Below are 20,588 nucleotides of genomic sequence, written 5' to 3'. Positions count from 1 at the left end.
AGAGGCAGGGAGCTACAGGAGGGCTGAGGAAGGAGTTACCAACCTTCTGGGGTTGTCAGTGTTTCTCGGGAGAGCAGATTTCTTTATGGCTCTTATCATTCTTTGTCAGATCCCCAAGGAACTGATCAAGTGAGGCTCTGATAGAGATGGACGGTATTGGCTGTGTGTCCTGAGGACCAGTTGAAGTGACACCCTCCCCCCACCCCATCCCTCCTGGCCGGAAGCCAAGGCACAGGCAGAGATGTATAGCGGGATTGTGCCCTGTGGCCAGGCGGCCCGGAGGGGCTGGCCCGAGAAACAGGAAATAGCTGGGTTTGGGGAAGTTGTGTGGCCTGGCCAAGCCAAGCCAGCCTGCCGTCGGCTGGGCAACCCTCACTACGGCCCTATCAATGCCTCATTTGAGGCTCACACAGGGGTCCTTTGACAGGGCTGAGTTGGGACCCACTGAGAGGGCCTGTCTGAGCTGGAGGGCCCGGAAAGGAGCCAGCTCCAGGAAGGAGCGGGCTGCATGCAGGCTGGGCAGGTGAGGGCCGCCCGTGCACGGATGTCTCTCCCAGGGCAGGAGGGTCAGCAAAATCAAATCCGGGTCCCAGAGCAGGAGCGTCGGTTTCTCAGGACTGTGATGGTAGCTGGAACATTCCCCTGTTACTGAGTAGACTTCAGTGTCATCTCTGGGACTCTCCCCCTGGGGCCCCATGTGGCAGGTGCTGTGTGATGATTAGTCCTGAGGCTCAGAGCTGGCAAATCACTTGCCCAAAGTCATGATCAATTGGAGGGCAAAGCTGAATTTGACTCCAACAGGCCTGACCGGAGTCTGAGCTTGTCCCCCTGGTCCTTTCCAGCCTACTGCATCCACCTGACGAGGGCATGATTTTAGAAGCTTGGAAAGCCCCTTGAAGAAAGGGACTGACGTATAACCATCGTTGTGCACTTGATGCTGAGCACAGGCCTGGCTCAAGAGCCCTGGTGCTGCTTGTGGTGGAGGACAGGGGTGCATGGAGGGTGCAGGACCCAGACAGAAGGCGGATGGGGGCGTGGTCCAGGGGATGTAGGCTGGGGGCATGAACTCAGGCAGTGGCCATAGGGCTGGGTAGATTCAAGAGGCATTTGGGAAGCAGGATCCAAAGGGCCTGGACATAGAAGTGAGGAAAAGGGAGGGTCAAGGCTGGTGCTTATGTTTGGAGAGCATTTGAGAAGGTGGTGCCCAGCTTTGAGCTGAGGACACAGGACAGGGAGCAAAAGGGGATGCCTTGAGTTTTGTTTGCGTTTGTGCTACTCCGGGGGACACATGAGGCAGGAGCTCAGGGGTCAGCTATGTCTATAGGTCTGGAGGTCAGGAGATAGAGGAAGCAGGGGGATTGGGATGTGAGTGTCATCTGTGGACGTGTTGGGGGGATGTCATGCGGGTGGGGTGTCACCAAGGTTCATGGAGGTGTTAACCCATCGTGGGACGTAACGCTGACCTGTGACCACCCTAGATGTACCCTCGGATGAACGCCCTTGCCTCCTTGCCCGGTTTAGCCTCTGGCTTCCCACCTGGTCTGACTGCTTGTAGGGCCCATGACCAAGGCAGCATGTGCAAGGTCTGATGGACACATGAGGGGCCTCACACGCAGTGGTGTGTCTCGAAGGCATCACGGACAGGATGGGCACGCAGCTACCCCTCAGCAGCCGGGGGCGTGGGAGATGAATATGCCCACTTTGCTGATGAAGAACCATTGCCCTGTGCTTACAGCAAGGTTCTCCACTTTGCGGGGTCCCTTCAGACTTTTGGGGAGACCGGATTCATGTTCACTTAGGCACCCTGAGAATGTCCCCAGTTTGCAATGAAAAGTGTCGAGGAAAGCGGTTCCCAGGTTAAAGAGGGGACGATCCGCCCTTGGGTCCACCTTGGGTTTTTCTGGGTGGTGCTGGAGCCTCTGCTCTGGGTAGAAGCAGCAGCTGCTGTGGGTCTCTGTCCACTACCTGCCTGGATGGGCGCTCTGGGAGCCCGTGCTCACATTCCAGTTTCCTGGCGCTCCAGGAGAAAGCCTGCCTAATTAGCCACCAAGAGCGCCCTGATAGGCAGTGGGCTCGGCAGAGAGTGGCCAGCACAGGGGAACCAGGGCCCTAAATAGAGTCCATCTGGTCAACCTCAGTGGCCCAGCTGGTCAGGCAGGACACTGGCTTGCAACTTCCTCTGTTCCACGTGCAGGGAAAACAACCCAGGCAGAGAGACAGCCTGGGCGAAGACCTGGAGATGGGACTGCATGTCAGGGGGTGACTCCAGCCCGTAGTCTCACCCGTGATGACCATTCTGAGCTTACAACACCATGAATACGGTCAGCCTTGACCTTGACCAACTTGCTGAAATTTTATAGTCGGTGGAACTGAATTCCTACTGAGGGCTTTGGGAAAAGCCAAGGTATTCTCAAGCACTTTGGGTGGGCCATCGGAAGAAAAAAGAACATGCCAGGCATCTTACTGCTCACCTTCCTGGTCCCTTTTCCCGGGGAGGTGACATCGGGTATCTCCGGGGGTGGTGGGGGAAGGAAAGGTTTAAATGTCTCTGGCATTGGACATCCTTAGGAAGACTGTAGGGGGAGCAGCTTCGACACTAAAATACTCAGTGCCTGTAGTCACTGCGCGAGCAAGAACAGGGCCAGACCTTGCTCCCCGGTCATCAAACTCCATGGGGCACTTTTCCCACCCTCCTTCATCACCGAAGGCACCATGGAGGGAAGGGCCTGGAGACCAAATTATGAGACTAACCACTAGGCTGTCGTTTGGGTAAGTTAGCACCTAGTCCTTCCCGTACTGACCCCGAAGCAACTTTCCTCAAACTGAAGAATGCCTTATTTCCCTCTCAGTCTCCTGCCCTCCTCCCTCCTTCCCGCCCTCCCTCATTCTACACCGGTCTAGACCACCTGAGCCAGGCAGAACTCTAGGATGGTGTCCAATGACCTTGTGTCTCTTTTTCCCCTTGAGTGTGGGTGGAGCCCATGAAATTGATGAGAGAGTCACTCCTGCGATTAGATTATGTTTCGGGGCACAGTAGACTTTAAGAAAGGGAGATTACCTTGGGTGAGCCTGGCCTAATCAGGTGATCCCTAAAGGGGACTGGGCTCCTCCTGAAGACAGTGCTCTGCATGGGGGAGATTTGAAGCTGGAGTGGGCCTGGGAGGAGACCACATGACAAGCTGCTGAGAGTGGACCCTGGTTAACAGCCAGCAGAGGATGGGGGTGGAGGAGGGGGTCCAGTCCGACCACTGCAAGGAACTGAATTCTGCCAACCACTGTGTGAGCTGGAAAGAAGACCCCAAGTTCCCGAAAAATGAGGCCCAGCCAACATCTTGACTTCAGCCTCGTGAAGCACTAAGCAGAGAACCCACTTTAGTGGTGCCCAGATTTCTGACCTACAGGAATTCTGAGGTCATACATTTGTGCTAACTTGTTACATAGCAATAGAAAAATGAAGGTACCACTCTTGCCCAACTTGGAGGAAGTTTATTTTTCCTTCCTTAAACTGCTAAATGGCCACAGAGCCAACAGTCTTGAAGGTCTGAGGTCACAGTCATCGTAGATCCAGAGTTTTGACGCAGAAGGATGAAACAGGTGAGCCGACCACTGGTCGCACATCTTCGATCTCCAGTGGCTCCGTTTTGAAGTCGTGGGGAAAACAGCAGGGACTTCAGGCAGCATGAAGAGAGGTGAGGTAGCCTGGAAAATGGAGGAGAATATATATTCTATTCTGTGAGCTGGAGGATTATGTTAAATTCAGAGCTCAAATCTTTAGGAGGGAGGGAGACAAATCAAAATGCCCTGGGAGCTGGCAACAGGTGGGTTAAGGAACCAAAATCCATGTGCTGTTAAAGATGGTGGTAGGAAATGAGGATGTTTTCCTCGGGGAAGAATCAACTCAGTGGGGCCCCGACCATGATCTTTCAGGTTAGCGAACTTGGGACACAAGAGATCTGCTTGCTCTCTGAGCTGGATGGAACGCCCTGGGGGATAGCAAGCTCCCGTCCAACAGGTGTCCTTCTGTAGGCTGGACAACAGCTTTCCGAGCCAGAGAGAGAGTTTAGGTTTATGTTATGAGACTGTGGTTTAGTTACATCAGGACTACCTAGAGAACTCCGAAATGCAGATTCACTGGGTCTGGGATGGACCCTGGGAATCTATTTTTCTTTGGAAAAATCTTAACTGATCTCTACCGATAGTTTGGGGGTAACTGAAGGAAGGATAAAACAGAGAAAAGCCCATAAATGCAGGTAGGTGAGGATTCTGCTCAGAGCCTGCAGATCCTGGCTGGCCTCAGGGTCCGGGACGGGCATCTGTCTTCCCTCCCCTCGCTTGCCCTGCCTGTCAGAGGCCTGTTCTCCCCCCTCCCCAGAAGGGCCCAAACACGTCCTCGTCTTGGTCTCCCACACCCGGGAAAGCTTTGCCTTAGCTTCGTTTAAAATAGTCCCCAAAGCAGCTCCTGAGACAAGAACTTGGAAGCGAGTAGTTTATTTGGGCGGTGGCCCCAGGAAGTATAATGAGAGGGGAAGCGAGACCGGGAGGGGATACAAGCCAGTGAGAGAGGCATTGATAAACGGGTTGCTTCCTGCTGGGGACCCTCCGAGGAACCACATGGAGCCCATGCCAGAATTGTCCATCGGGGAACGGGGAAGCTATGTGTCCCCGGCTCCTCTCCCTCACTGGCTGAGGGCTGCCCCGGGCATATGCACTTCCCAGGTTGTCCGCAGCAGCTGGAGGTGCACACGCAGCGGGGCTGAGGAGTGTGGGACAGGTACCAACTGGCTCTGCCATGGTTCCCAGTGCTAAACCTAAGCCTCCCCTCCAAGCGCTCATTCCTTCTGCCAGCGTGCTGGACAGTGGGAGCCATTCCCCATGGAATGCTCCACAGCTGCCCCTAGGGGTGGGGGCGGACCCTCTGGCCCCAAGAAGGCACCAACATGGGGGGGACTCTATTTTTGACAGGCGTCTCCTAGTGAGTCTGGCAGTGGCCAGGCTGGATCCACTGCTCTAGATGACCTCTGGGTTTCCTTCAGAGCCCGAGAGTCAAGGTTTTAGGTTTCCCCCATAGCAAAACGAGTTGCCATTTATTGAGCACAGACTGGGATAATGTGCTAGTGCAAAAGGCAGAGGCTCCACCTGGGAGGCCCCCATGAGCTCATGGGGCAAGAGCCATGAACACCAGTCAGTAGAACCTGAAGTGGAATTTGCTGCAGTGAAGGAAAAATTATGCTTTCCTCAGTGCCACAGAAAAGAGGGGTCAGAGTTGGGGAGACAGAGAGGGGATGGGAGGGAGACTGGAATGGCCTGGAAAAGGTGGCAAGAAACGGATTGTGAGAAGGCTTGAATGCCCAGTTGAATCTGAATTTTCATCTAGAAGTGAGGTAGGGCCAACAGAAGCTTTTTTTTTTTCCCCCCACTTGGGAAGGGTGACACTAAATACCCATGTCCAACCCCTGGGCTTCTAGGCAGAGCCAGGTGATGTGTACTCCTTATCGGAGGGCATGAAGAGGGACGCTTGCTGTCTCTGTCATGTTCATGTGGCCAGAGACAAAGGACTTGGAAATGGTGGGCTAGTCAGACGGAGGTGGCTTTGGGAAGAGCCTGCGCAGGGGGCCCCATGTCTAGCACTGGGCTGTGTCATGAGAGAGAAACATACCCTTGTGCTAAGCCACTGCCATCCAAGGGCTTACTTGTTACCGCAGCTTAGCCTGTTCTCTTCCGACCGATACAAGAAGGCAAGGCGGAAACAAGAAACGTGGATGCGGCGTTCATCCACGTCATTCTCAACCATCCTGTGATGTAGGCGCTGAGGTCCCAACTTTGCAGACCTGAAGCAGAAGAGAGAACGGTGAGGGGGTTCACCTGAAGTTACGTGCAGCTGGCGGGTGAAGCAACAGGGACTCACACCCGGGCTGTGTCTGATTCCGGAGCTTTGTGCTTCACAGGATTCCTCAAAGTCTGGCATGCATGCCACTGGCAGAACACGAGGTAATTTTCAGTGATGTGCGGATGCAGAAGTCAAATTTAATTAGTTTCGAATGTATCTGAAGGCACATAAGAATACCTTTATAAATGGTACTGCAACCCAGAGATTTCATGGCTGTTACTTCTTAGGAGGAGGAGGAGAGTGTTTTTCACCAAGTGAGTTGGTTGGTTTAGAGTTAATTAAAGAGACAGAGTAAATAAATAAGAGTAAAGGTATGTGTGGATCCAGCCAAACTGCGAGGTTGGTGGGGGAAGGAGGGAGGAGGAGTGCGCAATAACCAGGTTTGCTCTTCAGGAAAAGAGTGGAGTCCTGGGGGCACGGGAGGGGAGTCCTGTGCCCTTGCCATGGAGGCACGCCTGCCCGGGGCCCCTTGCTTTAGCGCCAAGGCGCTCTCTCGGACAAAACACTAAAGGCTTTAAGTTTCTGGAAACCCAAGGTGTGTGAAAACAAGGAGAGGGAACAGCAGGAGCCCTTCACGGCTGCCCGTCTGACTTGCAAGCCTTTTTTTTCTCTGGTTCATACCGGACACAGTGTTCCTGATTTTCATTCCTGGGGGGAAAAATGCTTCACATTTTGAAAACACAAATATTTATTTTCTTGCCTCAATGTATAGGCTGAACTTCCTCCCCCTAAAACCTTGCTCCGCTGTGGAATGTGAAAGCTGCCCCTTTTTGCGGGGGGAACCTATCTCTGCTCCTGAAAACTTACCTGTGGCCCATTTCTGCGGCCCTGCTAATGAGCGGACGGGTGACACAGAAAAGGCGCCTGTGTTCCTTGGAGGAGCCCATAGAACGGCCATTCAGACTCGGGGCTGAAAGAGCTATTTCATGGGCCCAGCTGCCGGCCCGGCCAAGAGAGCCGTGTACCCCGAGCTCCGGCCACGGCCCCGTGCATCGGGGAGAGGACTCGGGGCCAGGAGGCTGCGGATCACGTTCTCCTCGTGCAGCTCCAGCGGGCTGCGACCACCGCTGCAGACCCCAGCCTGACCCTGGTCGGTTCCCAAGGAAATGGAACCCGTTTGTCACCTGTTGCTTCTTTTAATGTATTTCTTCATTTGCTGACCAGATACCCTGTTCCCGTGTCATGCCGGGTCCTGAGGGTCAGTGGCGGCTGAGTCGGGCCAGACCGCCCCCCTTACCCCCACTCGGAGGGAGCTGATGGCCAGTGGGGGGCAGCTAACACATTTATGATCCAATTTTGGGAAGTGAGAGGCACTGCAGTCATTATGCCCTACAGTGTCTTTGGAGAAAAGAATTATACTTAAAAGTTGTAGAGGGATAAGGGCCCGGCAGCCTTGACTAGCGTTTGGAGCTGGGGACGGCTGTGAATGATATGAATAAATAAAATCTATGTGGGAAATGTCAGAGGGAAATGCTCTTTGCTTCCCCGTTCTCTAAACCGGGGGCAAAGAAGGATGAGACCTGAGTTCCAGGCTGGGCTCCGCCCCTAACTGGCTGGTGGCTTCAGGCAAGTCATGGACTTCTCTGGGCCTCAGTTGTCTCATCTGACAAATGGGCTGAAGCCCTTAGCGCTGCTGACCTCACAGGTTTGTTTGGAGAACAAGGAGACACAGTAATAGAGCGTGGTTGCCATTGTCACTAAAGATTGTGAGACTATTGGTTGGGTCACTTAAAAAAAAAGTCTGTACATTTCTTTTTGAGGCATAACTCATACAGGGTGAGGCACACAGGTCTTAAATGTTAACGATCCTGTCCCTGGAAAGATGATAATCCTTTGACCCTCATCTCCCCTTCTGTCTTCTCACTGCCTCTTCACATGGTCCCAGTGAGGCAGGCAAAGAAAGAACTACCATTCCCACTGCATGATAACAAGCTGAGGCTCAGAGAGGTTAAGTTAGCAGCTCTAGGTCACACAGCTGTTCAGCCACAGATGGAGATCTGAACCTGGGTCTCTCAGTTGGCCAAGCCCATGCTCTTTCCATATTACTGGACTTCCTTGCAGCAGCAGGGGCCATTCCTGGTGATGTTCCTTTATTTATAAGGCTTTATTTTTGCCTTCCAGTGCAGACCCTGGGCTGGGCCCAGATGCAGGGATGAATCAGTCAGACTCTTACCAGCTCCTGGGTGAGACACACAGTGATGGAAGCACGGGAAGGGGGTCCTAATCCTGGAGGAGTAGGGGAGAGGTGGGCGTGGAGAAGGCAGCTCCACCAAGCTCCACCCAAGCAAGCAGGGTGGCTGACAGCACTGACCTGGGGCCCTGTTCTGGCAACGATACTTTAAAAAAAAAAAGATTTATTTATTTATTTTAGAGAGAGAAATAGCATACGTGCACACGTGTGAGGGGGCATGGGGAGGAAGGTCAGGGTGAGAGCAACAGAGAGAATCTCAAGCAGACCCCCCACTGAGCACGGACCCCCCCCCCGCCCCCCATCTCAGGACTCGATCCCACAACCCTGAGATCATGACCTGAGCCGAAACCGAGTGTCGGACACTTAACGGACTGAGCCAACCAGGCGACCCTGGCAATGGGACTTCTTAGCAGTGTGACTTCAGACAAGTTACTTCATCTCTCTGTTTTTCAGTTCTTCTTCTGGAAAGTGGGGGTAGTAATAGTACCTGCATCACGGGGTTGTCAAGGGAATTAAATGAGAAGATTCGTAGAACCCTGCTCCTCTCATCCACCTCAGAAGGTAGGCTCAGAGAGGTGAATCGACTGGCCCATGGTCACACAGGTAGCATCTAGTAAACCCAGGTAATCTGGCTTCAAGTCTTTGCTCCGGACTGTCCTCTCTACCGCCCTGAGCCCACGGGTCATTTCCAACGATGATCTTGAAAGATTCTGTTAGGCAGAGAGTGAATGGGAGGGAAGGCACCGGGGGCGGGTGACCCGGCCTGTACAAAGGTCCGGAGGGCACCTCGGAGACCCCAGGTGAAGGTGACCGGCAGGGAGAAGGTGGAGAGGTAGGGGACAGCCGAGGTGGCGCAGGGTCAGGGTTGGATGAGGAAATGGATGCAGGTGAGCGAAGCGGTGGGGTGTGGGGCGAGGGTGCAGGACAGGACCGGGGCTTGAGGCCCCTGGGCTGGACTTTCCCTGGGCTTGGCGTGGCAGCTTTGGGTCAGAGCCCGCTCCAACCCCTGGAGGAGCCACCCTCCACCCACCTGAGATTTCCTGAGTTCCGGCTGCAGCCCAGGCTGCTTCTGCAGGCAAAGGAGCCCTTGTGGTCGGAGGGGCCTCTTGAGCCCAGGCCAGGCGGCTCCCTCCCTCTCTGGGCACACACACCTCCATTCAGCCTGGGCCACGCCCCCCCAAGGGGGCTAGGGGCCCGGGCAGCCGCCCCCACGTCAGTGGGGGCCGCCTGGCTGGGAGGCTGGGCAGCGAGGTTGATAAGCCCGGGACCCCACTGGCCCCCAGCACTGTGCCGGCTCCTGCCCGTGCTGCCGGAACCATGAGGCTCCTCTCCGGTGCCAGCCTTGTGCCATGTGGCCTATTGCTGCAGCTCCAGGCCCTGTGCACACTGGGCCTCGCCCCCCACGCCAGAGGTGAGGTGGTCCACAGGAGGTGGGGGATGGGGGGCTGGGCCCCAAGATAAGTAGAGGTAAAGTGGCATCCTGGGGTGGGCTGGGGCCGGGGGGTAGGGGAGGCAGGGGCGGCAGCAGGCTGGCACGGGGGCCGACAGCAATAGTGACGTGCATAAGGGCCAGAGCAGGGGTGGCGCTCAGTCTCTTCCATTGAGGGACAGGAGTGGGCCTGTCTCTGCAGTCTCAGAACCTTCCCTGGGGCTCCCCAGCTCCCAAGCCACCCTTGGGGACCACGCATGCTGCCAGGGCCAGTCTGGTGGGTTGCTGAGGACAGAAGCTGGAGCTGCACCAAGCCCAGGGCCGAGCCCACGCTCCGCTGAGTGCAGCTCTGGGGTGGCCAGGACTCCATCCCCCTTTCCCCAGCCCTTCCAGCATACCTGTGTGTAAGCTCCAACCTGCTGTACCACTCCCAGAGCTTCAGCCTTGGGCACTGAATCCCAGAATGGCCAGCTCATCCTGGACAGATAGGGAAACTGAGGCTGGAGAAGGGCGTTCTCTTGGTTCCCGATCCACTACTCCATGGTGTGGCTAATTCCCTCACCCTCTGTGGACCTCAGTTTACCCATTTGTAGCTTAACTAGTAGGGACCAGGGTGCGGCTGCAAGGTCATTTCTCAGGTCCCTTGAGGAACTCTGGTACCTAGGGCGCTGTGGCTCGGGGGCTGGGACGGCCTAGGACCCCTTCCCTTTCCTGAGCCTTCCTGCATTCTCATTTAGGAGCAGCTCTGCTCAGTTCTGGGACGCAGAGGGAAGGGCCTTTGTACTGAGCCCCGCCCGGCTGCAGGGCCAGGCCAGTGACAGTACCAAGCAGTGAGCTTTATTCTCCCCACAGGACAGATGAGAAATTGAGGCTCCTAAAGGTGCAGTGAGCTGCCCAGGGCCACAGCGGGGCTGAGCCGGGATTCAAACACCACTCTGCTTCATTCCAGCTCCATGTGCTTTCCAGCACAAGGTGCTGCTTGCCCGGGGTGTCTGGAAAGACATGCCTCTGTAGGGATGTGTCTTAGGAACCCACCGGGTCGGGCTGCCCCGGTGGCCGTGAGGAATCGCTGCCCCTCTCCCCTGCCCATGGACACTAACCAGCAGGCTTCCCCATGGCTGAGGGAAACTGGGTCCACTTTGGTGACTGGGGCTGTACCCTCTGCCCCCCCAGGAGAAATGTTGCCGTAGGAACTCTGGGCCAAAGCCTGAGAAATGTGTTGTAAAGGCTGCCGTCTCCTTTGCCATCCCCTGGACACCGGCTGGTGCCCAGCCCTGTCCTGGCACGCTGCACGCACTCCTGCTTGGCCCCAGTGGATCCTGTAAAGAGGGGATTGTCAGTTCCCTGTACACAGGAGGAAACTAAGCTCAGAGAGGTGCAGTGAGTTGCCTGAGGCTGAGATTTTTTTTTATTATGTTATGTTAATCACCATACATTACATCATTAGTTTTTGATGTAGTGTTCCACAATTCATTGTTTGCATGTAACACCCAGTGCTCCATGCAGAACGTGCCCTCTTTAATACCCATCACCAGGCTAACCCATCCCCCCATCCCCCTCCCCTCTAGAACCCTCAGTTCGTTTTTCAGAGTCCATCGTCTCTCATGGTTCGTCTCCCCCTCCAATTTCCCCCCCTTCATTCTTCCCCTCCTGCTATCTTCTTCTACTTCTTCTTCTTTTTAACATATATTGCATTATTTGCTTCAGAGGTACAGATCTGTGATTCAACAGTCTTGTACACTTCATAGCACTCACCATAGCACATACCCTCCCCAATGTCTATCACCCAGCCACCCCATCCCTCCCACCCCCCACCACTCCAGCAACCCTCAGTTTGTTTCCTGAGATTAAGAATTCTTCATATCAGTGAGGTCATATGATACACGTCTTTCTCTGATTGGCTTATTTCGCTCAGCATAACACCCTCCAGTTCCGTCCACGTCGTTGCAAATGCCAAGATCTCATTCCTTTTGATGGCTGCATAATATTCCATTGTGTATATATACCACATCTTCTTTATCCATTCATCCGTCGATGCACATCTTGGCTCTTTCCACAGTTTCGCTATTGCGGGCATTGCTGCTATAAACATTGGGGTGCACGTACCCCTTCGGATCCCTACATTTGTATCTTTGGGGTAAATACCCAGTAGTGCAATTGCTGGGTCACAGGGTAGCTCTATTTTCAACTTTTTGAGGAACCTCCATACTGTTTTCCAGAGTGGCTGCAGCAGCTTGCATTCCCACCAACAGTGTAGGAGGGTTCCCCTTTCTCCGCAGCCCCGCCAACATCTGTCATTTCCTGACTTGTTAATTTTAGCCGAGGCTGAGATTTGATCCTCTATCTTTCCCACGGGGCTGAGCTGTGGGGGCCTTTGGCAAGTGGGTTGCCCAGGTGTCCACATGCTGACAGAAGGACCTACCCGGCCTGGCTCAGCTTCAGTCTACACTGCCGGAGGCCTCCAGTCTCGGTCGAAGTAGCCCCTGACCTTTGCCCTTGCTCTTGGCCCTCCCCCTCCTGTCCCCTTGCAGGGCAGCTCTGCCGGACCCGGCCCACGGACCTGGTGTTTGTGGTGGACAGCTCGCGCAGCGTGCGGCCTGTGGAGTTCGAGAAGGTGAAGGTGTTCTTGTCCCAGGTCATTGAGTCGCTGGATGTGGGGCCCAATGCCACCCGAGTGGGCGTGGTCAACTATGCCAGCGCCGTGAAGCAGGAGTTCCCACTGCGGGCCCACGGCTCCAAGGCCTCGCTGCTCCGGGCCGTGCGCCGCATCCAGCCGCTGTCCACGGGGACCATGACCGGCCTGGCCATCCAGTTCGCCATCACCAAAGCCTTCAGCGACACCGAGGGGAGTCGTGCCAGGTCCCCCGACATCAGCAAGGTACGTGTCCCACCCTTCCCCGCTGGCGTCCTGCAGTGAACCACCTGCGGGATTCTCTAAACCGGCTCACAGTTGTGTCTTAGACCCAACGAAGCCAAGTGGCAGAGCTGGGAGCTGGGATGTGAACCCATCTTTATCCACCCTCTGATCGCGGGACCTCAGTCTGGTGAGAGCTCGATTATTTCAGTTTGGTGGACCTTGGCTTCCCGAGGCCAAGTGAGGCAGTCCAGACGCCCCCCACTCCCCCGACTGGCTGTGTAACCCTGAGCAGCGCGTGCAGCTCCTTGTCTCAGTCCCTTCACCCATAAAACCACAGTAACCTAACTTTCTCAAGGGGCTGTTGGGAGGACTCTGTGAGTCCATAGCATAGAGTGCTCAGAACAGTGCCTGGCACCACCAAGCCCCACGGAAGGGTTAGCTCAGATTTTATTTAATCAGCCTCTGAGGGGAGGGGTTCAGAAAAATGAGATGATGCATCACAAGCCAACGTCAGTACGGGCTCCAGGCCGGGTGCTGAGGACTTCACAGACCTGGTTGCCACAGCTGGATTTCCCAGGACTCAGCCCAGGGCCTGCGAGGCCGGTCAGGTGTTCTCTTCTGCGGTGGTCTGCCCACAGACACCCACACTTCCCCTTCATAGCCCTCAACGGCCCGAAGGAGTCACTCTTTACCTGCCCAGGGCCTTGGCCCCGGGGACATATTTTCTTACCCCCATGCAGGACATGCCTGACACATGAGTGCCGAATGAATGCAATCTTGCTCGGAGGTGGTATCCTCATTTTACAGATGAGGAAACTGAGGCACGGGAGGCTTAAGTGTCTTGCCCAGTTAGTAAGTGGTAGGGACATCTAGAGATAATAGCACATAATCCCGGCCATTACAGCCCCTCAAAGAAATGGCCTGTTAGGCAGCCTGTTGGTTGTCCTTTGTGGGGGCCCTTTACAAGTTCTGACATGAGGTCGTTGAGAGGCTGTGGTGACCTGGGGTGATCCTAATAGAGAGAAGTGGTGAAGGGGATGGTGGTGACGTCCGTAGCTGTCACACCTCCAGTTACCTGTGTCAGTCCACATCAGGCCAGTGGCTTGGGGTGGGCACATGAGGACAGAGAGTGCCAACTCCCCCAGACCTCGGGCATCCAGCCTGGAATCCACCTGTGGGAGGCCCCTTCAAGGTGGGTTCAAAGTCCCAAGGCTGGATTGAAGGGGGACAGTCGGGGCTGCAGAAGGCAGTGGGTCTTGGGGGAATGTGGCAGCCTGTGGCAGTGGACAGTCTCAGCTAGGTGAACCTCGGCCTCTGGTGGGGAAGGGATGGTGCAAAATCACTCCCCAGGGGGTCCCCAGCAGTGATATGAAAAATAATCTTTCCCCTTCCTGGCCTCGGACCATGAATCATCTCATTAGATGACTCAGGACGGTTAGCCGCATTTCCAACCACCATACTACAGGTCACTAATACAGGGGTTTGGGGACCGGGGTCCGAAGGTGGGGACCCAGGAATCAGAAGCAGACCCAGGTCAGAAGCAGAGAAGCGTGAGGACCCCGGCTTCAGGGCAGGCTCAGCTCAGGTTGGGGTGGTGAGGGATAGGCCCAGCACCAGGGTCCCCTCTGTCTCCCTTCCCAGTGCACAAACAGGGGAGCCTTGTGGGAGGGGAGCAGACAGTGTTCTCCCCTACGGGAAGGGCATGTAGCATCCTGGGGAACGGAGGGAGAAGAGGAAGCTATCTAAGTGGGAAGCCCCCCGCCCCCCGCCCCCCGAGCCTGGAGGGGAAGAATGGCCAGACTGGAGGCAGAACCGCCGTTCTTTAGCCTCGCCCGCCCTCTGCTGGCCAAAGGGCAGAACTGCATGATGTCGGGCACACTTGCTGGGACCTGTCCTCAGAGGCCCCAGTCTGAGGAGGGAGACATGGTCCTGCCCTCAGATCATCACAGAGCTGCCTGCCCGAGTGGGGTGACACCCACAGGCGCTAGTCAGGAGAGCACCTCATACATGTCTTTCAGTCAGAGGAAACCTGTCTCCTCTTCTGCTAGTCAGGTTCTGTCCCTGGGGCAAAACCCTGCGGGGAATCAGATCCACCTGCCGTGGACTGGCTGTGTGACCTGCGCAAGCCACTGTGCCTCTCGGGCCTCAGGGTCCTCTTCTGCCAGGGGCCCCGGGGGCTTACTGGAGGGCTGAGCGGCCCAGCCCAGCGCGGGAGGGAGACTTGGTCCTCACACGCGCCCCGCGTGTCTCAGGTGGCCATCGTGGTGACGGACGGGAGGCCCCAGGACAGCGTGCGGGACGTGTCTGCACAGGCCCAGGCCAGAGGCATCGAGCTGTTCGCCATCGGCGTGGGCCGCGTGGACAAGGCCACGCTGCGGCAGATCGCCAGTGAGCCGCAGGAAGAGCACGTCGACTACGTGGAGAGCTACAGCGTCATCGAGAAGCTGTCCAGGAAGTTCCAGGAGGCCTTCTGCGGTGCGCCGGGAGGGGCATGGGGTGGACAAGGCTGGGGCGCTTCGGGGGAGCGTGGGGGTTGCTGGTGTCCGCGGGGCCGCAGCGGGGGGCGTGGCTGGACGGGGCGTGGCGTGACTGAGAGCGTCTGGACGGGTCTGAGTCCGCATCGGGGGTGGGACCGGGGCGGGGCGGACAGGGATGGCTAGGGCCGAGGCTGAGCGACGGGATGGGGCCAGGGCAGGGGGCAGGGAGGGGATGGGGGCGTGGCTAGAGAGTCTATCGGGGCGGGGCTGGACAGGAGGGCTGGACAGGGTGGGACTGAGTCTGCATGGAGGGCGGACCAGGGCGGGGCCGGACGGAGATGGACAGGGTTGACTGAGCGCCCCAAGGGCAGGGAGGGGGGGTGAGGGCGTGGCTAGAGTCGATCAGGGCGGGGCTGGACAGGGCGGGACTGAGTCTGCATGGAGGGCGGGTCAGGGGGGGGCCGGACGGGGATGGACAGGCCCGGGGCTGAGTCAGCGACGGGGCGGGGCTGAATAGGGCGGGAGGCGGGGCTGAGAGAGTCAGCATGGGGCGGGCCAGTGATTCCGGCCCTGGGCTGAGGGTCTGGGGCTCAGAACTCACCCAGTTGGCGGCCTCAGTCTCCCTGAGTGTTTGAAGGGCCACCCTGGCTGAGATATCCAAGGCCCTGTGACAGTGAGATTCTGAGTGTCTTCTTGTCCCCACAGTGGTGTCAGACCTGTGTGCCACAGGAGACCATGACTGTGAGCAGGTGTGCCTCAGCTCCCCGGGCTCCTACACCTGCGCCTGTCGGGAGGGCTTCACCTTGAACAGTGATGGCAAGACCTGCAATGGTCAGTGGGCTGCACACAGGCAAGCCCTGGGGAGGGTGGGGAGGGGGGCGGCTTGGCCACTCTCTAGGAAGCCCATTCGAGCCTCTCTGCACTTTGCTTCTGGACCAATCTGCAAAGGTGATAGATGCCTCCTAGAACTTGGTGTCTGCAGAAAGTTACCTTCTGACTTCTGTCCCTCTTTATCACGGTGGGTGGTGGGTTTAGTATGGTGGAAGGAGTTACACAGTCTTGAGTTCAACTCTTGGTGCCACTCCTTCTGAGTTGTATGATCTAATGGCTTTGGAGCTTCAGTTTCCAATGCTACAGAACAAGGCCAGGAACCATGGCTTTCTAGAGGGAGTTTTGAGGACAAAATAGGCTGGGATAATCCTCAGTACAGAGCTTGGTGTGTGATGGGTTCCTGACTATAGTGGTCAGGGTGAACGACTGGTCCCTAAGCTTTACCTCCTCGCCTTGCTACCCTTCCTAGCCTGCAGCAGCAGCAGTGGCAGTTCGGCCACTGACTTGGTCTTCCTCATTGATGGATCCAAAAGTGTGCGGCCGGAGAACTTTGAGCTGGTGAAGAAGTTCATCAATCAGATCGTGGACACGCTGGACGTGTCCGACAAGCTGGCGCAGGTGGGGCTAGTGCAGTACTCGAGCTCTGTGCGCCAGGAGTTCCCGTTGGGCCGCTTCCACACGAAGAAGGACATTAAGGCGGCTGTGCGGAACATGTCATATATGGAGAAGGGCACCATGACCGGGGCTGCCCTCAAGTACCTCGTTGACAATTCCTTCACTGTGTCCAGTGGGGCTAGGCCTGGGGCCCAGAAGGTGGGCATTGTCTTCACTGATGGCCGGAGCCAAGACTACATTAACGATGCCGCCAAGAAAGCCAAGGAACTTGGTAGGTGATGCCTGGATCCTGAATGCCACTGATGGCCAGGAGTACCTAGGGAACAGCTCGACTATAGGTTGTCTGTTACTAGGGCCTAAACCCAAGTTCAATGTGAATAAGGAGGGATGGGTTTGTCCAACTCTTTCTTATCTGGGATGAGAAAACGGAGGCCCCAGAAAAGTAGGCAGCTTGTTTCAATGGTCCTTTTGTAGGTGGGGCTTGGAGATTTTCCAGTTGAATTTTCCCCAGAACACACCAACTGTTGGAAGGCAGCCCCATTTTGGGACAAGCTGGAGTCTCTGTTTTAACACCTATTTAATGAGGATAATAATAGCCACCAGATGGATGATCATGGGGTATATGAGGTTACGAAGCTCCCGGTCCAGAGAATCGGTACAGGTCTGACATAGGGTAGAACCTCAGTGAATGTTGGTTTCCTCAATGTCTTTGTCCCAGGCACTGTGCCTGTAATTCCAGAAGCTGCCACCAGGAGGTGTCTGGTGTTGATCGCCTGGGCATTGCCCAGGAAGCTCAGCTGTGGCTGCCTGTCCCCATGGCCGCTGTCACTCATCTTGTTCCTCTTGGCAGGCTTTAAGATGTTTGCTGTGGGTGTGGGCAATGCCGTGGAGGATGAGCTGAGGGAAATCGCCTCAGAGCCCGTGGCAGAGCATTACTTCTACACGGCTGACTTCAAGACCATCAACCAGATTGGCAAGAGGTTGCAGAAGAAGATCTGTGTGGGTTAGTGAGGCCAGGGGTGGCATCGATGGGAAGGGCGGGTGGGGCTCTGGGGGAGACTGGGGAGCCATTCTGGAACTGGTTGTGGGTGAGGAGAAGCAGGAGCTGGGGTGGCAACAAGAGTTGGCAGAAGCAGGAGGAGGGCTGGCCAGTCTCACTTTTGCAACGAGCAAACATAGGCTGAATGCTTATTACAAGAATGGCACTGTTGTTAGTACTCTCCAAATATTAAATCATTCAATCCTAATTGGTAGAAATATTATTATTCCCATTTTACAGACAGGAAAACCAAGCCCAGAGGGGTGGAACAATCGTTAATAACCGGAGGCGCCAGGATTTGAACCTTGCTGCCTCCCCCGATCCTCCCAGTGGTAGAGAGTATGGATTCCGGAGTCAGACATGCCTGCGTTTGTGCGTTTGCTCTGGCAGTAACTGGCTGTGGGCGAGGATCCGATTGTTTCACTGCTCGGGTTCTTTATTTGTAAAATGGGATGATTAATGACTTCCAACCCAGAGTGTTGGATGAAGCCGCCAAGATGACCTCGAGGCCCCTAGCAGCAGTTCCCTGCGTGCAGTAGGGGACCAGCATGGAGATGCTGGTATTGGAGGTTTTATCAGGGCTCTGTGGGGTTGGGAAGACATTCAGAGTCTCCCCGTCTGTCATTCCTGGGAGTTCTGCCTCAGAACCCTACACGTGTCTCTGTCTTCTCAGCTCTCCCAGGCCCCCTGTACTCCCCCAAGACTCCCTAGTCCTGGCCCCGGGTTGTGACCGCTCCTCACTCCCCCTGCCACACCACCACTCACCTTCCCTTTCTCTTTCCCTACTTCCTGCCCACTCCAGAGGAAGACCCGTGTGCCTGCGAGTCCATTGTGAAATTCCAGACCAAAGTAGAGAGGCTGCTGCAGGCCTTGACCAGGAAGCATATCCTTTCCCAGAGGCCATTGAGGGGCGGGGAGTGGGGGGGGGCAGGACACTGCAGGGCGGGGAGAGGGAGCCACGCCCCTTGTGTGCGGGGTCCCAGGTAGGGACTCTGCCTCCTGCTGGAGACGGGCGGACAGATGGGCTGGCACTGGCTTTGGTACTGATCCTGTCAAAAGCAGAGGCTCCTAGAGGGTAAACAGAGAAACTGAGGCAGAAGCGAAGATCTAGAGACTGGACACACATCCAGAGTCCTAGCCGTGCTCAGGAAAACATGGAGCCTGTGGCCTCCCCGTTTCTCAGGCTCTCAGTGACACGAAGAATACCAGCCTCTTCTCAGATGAGGCTGGGCCTGGAACAGCTCCCCTGGCTCTGTCAGGATGGGGTGGGGGTCCAGGTTGGGGACCCAGCAGGTCTGAAGCTGCCACTGGGCAGGGCTGGGCCTTCAGGGCACACTGTAACTAGCGCGTTTTGGGGAAGGCACCATTCTGAGGGCAGTGACACGGGAGGACGCATGCTGTAGACGGGGTGAGAGAACCCCCTGGAAGAGAGGCTCTTGGGAGGTGGGGGACACAGGAAGTGGGGTCCCAAGTGCAGGCGGGACAGCCATCACTGCCCTGCTCTGGTCAGCCTGTGCCTGTCCTTAACCCCGAGTCCACTGGAAGCTGTGAGTAAGCGGCTGGCCGTCCTGGAGAACAGAGTCGTCTGAGGCTGCCTGTCCCCGCCACGGCCTCTCTGTCTCCCCACCGCAAGCACAGCCCTCCAAGTCCTGCGTGTGTCCCCTAGAGCCCCAAGTGTAGTCTGGCTTTGCCATTTCAGTGGGGGGGGGAGGGGCAGGCCCTGAGGGCACCAGGTCTCCCCCACCATCCTGCCAGCCCTACTGGGTGCGTGTGTGAGTGTGCTAGGCGCTTTGCAGTGTCTGGGAGCGCGAGTGTGTGTGCGGCGCGTTCATGGGCATGTGCACGTGTGTTAGGAGCGTGGCAGTGTTTGGGAGCATGCATGTGCGTGTGTGCATGCCTGAGGGCGGGCGTGTATCTGGAGCAGGGATGCGTGTGTGTGAGTGAGAACACAGGGGTGAGTGTGAGAGGGACTGCGTTTGCATTTTTTCAACTGAAAGCTTAATATATTCCTATTTTTTTTTAGTTAACCCTTTCTTGACTGCGAGTGCTGTGAATCTCTTTCCTGATTTTTCTATTACCTTCTGAAAAACAATTAAATATGATTTAACTTAAGCCTTGAATGGGGCCAGAGGCAGTGTGGTCATTCGGGGAGCCGGATGAAGGCCTGGTGAGGGCGGAGGGTGCAGGGAGCCCCTGCAGGGTAGCAACAGTGGTGGGAACAGTGGTGAAGGCCGCTACCCCAAAGCCAGCATGCAGTTGTCGTGCCCTTACAGGCTCTCCCTTCTCCAGCAGCCCTGCCCACAGTGGACTTGAGTCGTCCCCATTATACACACGGGAAAGCTGTGTCTGGGTGTTCAGATGGCTTGCTCAGCAGAGCATCAGCTGGAGAGATAGGACTTGTATCTAGGACTGCAAGACTTCAAAGAAAAAGAAGAGCCATGACAGCAGATCGGCCGATTCATGCATTCATTCCTTCATGCATGCATGCATGCAGATGACAAACACAGAGCACAGGCCCATGGCAGGCAGTGAGAAGATGGTCGCCTACGAGACAGACACAGTCCCTGCCCTTAAGCGACTTACAGTCGAGTAGAGAGCACTGTCACCCTCACCCTCGCTGGGGAAAAAGAGTGGGTTTAGGTAACAGGAGCCTATGGGCTGAGTATATGTGCGTGAGTTAGAGATGTTAGGAGGGTCCCAGCTGCACCGGCCCTGGCCCCGGGCGCCCCCCGCCCCAGCCCCACACCCATGTTGGAGTCCTCTCTGTTCCCTCCTTGGGCGTCAGCAGCTTCGCCTCCATTCCAGCACAGACGGCGGCAGCCCCCCACCTCAGGGATGGCACATGAGAAAGTGTCCTGACCCCCAGGTTTTCCCAGCCCTACCTGGGGTCTGCTGGCTTCACCCAGGCCCCTCTGGAGCAGTGCCCCCCGCAATCTCAATCCCTCGTCCCCCAGAGTGGGAACTTGGGTGGTTTGCTGAATTCATTCCTGTGTCATGGGGCATTTTTAGTGTTACTACTAAATTCACACTTGAGAGCCCATAAAAGGCTTTTATGAGAGACTCAGACCATCCTGAGAGGTCTTCCTTAGAGGCAGTTTAAGCAGGCGGAATCACACCCCCGCACACACCAAAACTCAGTGGCTCAAAACAACCACCTGTTACTGGCATGATTCTGTGCATTGGCTGGGTTCTGTGGGGTGGTTCTTCTGCTCCATGTGGAGTCGGCGGGGGTCACACCAGTGTGGATCTCGACTAGGCTGGA

At 56.2% G+C, this 20,588-nt stretch overlaps 1 protein-coding gene across 2 annotated transcripts; it reads left to right on the top strand.

Moving 5' to 3' along the window:
- Positions 1-3,652: 3,652 nt before the first annotated feature.
- MATN1 (matrilin 1) lies at positions 3,653-19,434 on the top strand. Of its 2 annotated transcripts, XM_027620562.2 has the most exons (9): positions 3,653-3,689; positions 5,804-5,988; positions 12,039-12,385; positions 14,617-14,839; positions 15,547-15,672; positions 16,142-16,558; positions 17,138-17,290; positions 18,129-18,209; positions 18,866-19,434. In XM_027620562.2, exons 2-9 carry the CDS (start codon positions 5,964-5,966, stop codon positions 18,913-18,915), a joined length of 1,422 nt encoding a protein of 473 aa, XP_027476363.2. In that variant the 5' UTR covers positions 3,653-3,689; positions 5,804-5,963; the 3' UTR covers positions 18,916-19,434. The 2 variants fall into 2 exon arrangements, with proteins under 2 accessions (XP_027476363.2, XP_027476356.2); XM_027620555.2 differs by lacking the exons at positions 3,653-3,689; positions 5,804-5,988 and adding an exon at positions 9,384-9,489.
- Positions 19,435-20,588: the final 1,154 nt, after the last annotated feature.

The sequence above is a fragment of the Zalophus californianus genome, chromosome 4 (assembly GCF_009762305.2).
Source record: "Zalophus californianus isolate mZalCal1 chromosome 4, mZalCal1.pri.v2, whole genome shotgun sequence".
Taxonomy (NCBI): Eukaryota; Metazoa; Chordata; class Mammalia; order Carnivora; family Otariidae; genus Zalophus; species Zalophus californianus.
Note: the sequence above shows the minus strand (reverse complement) of the source record. Positions and strands in the feature narration are given on the sequence as shown.

What these genes read in the sequence shown, in the direction of transcription:
- MATN1 (XM_027620555.2), top strand. Translation starts at nt 9,396, where the DNA reads ATGAGGCTCCTCTCCGGTGCCAGCCTTGTGCCATGTGGCCTATTGCTG. An exon ending in GTTCCAGGAGGCCTTCTGCG is followed by an intron (nt 14,840 to 15,546) that starts GTGCGCCGGGAG and finishes TTGTCCCCACAG; the next exon opens with TGGTGTCAGACCTGTGTGCC. An exon ending in CAAGAAAGCCAAGGAACTTG is followed by an intron (nt 16,559 to 17,137) that starts GTAGGTGATGCC and finishes TCCTCTTGGCAG; the next exon opens with GCTTTAAGATGTTTGCTGTG.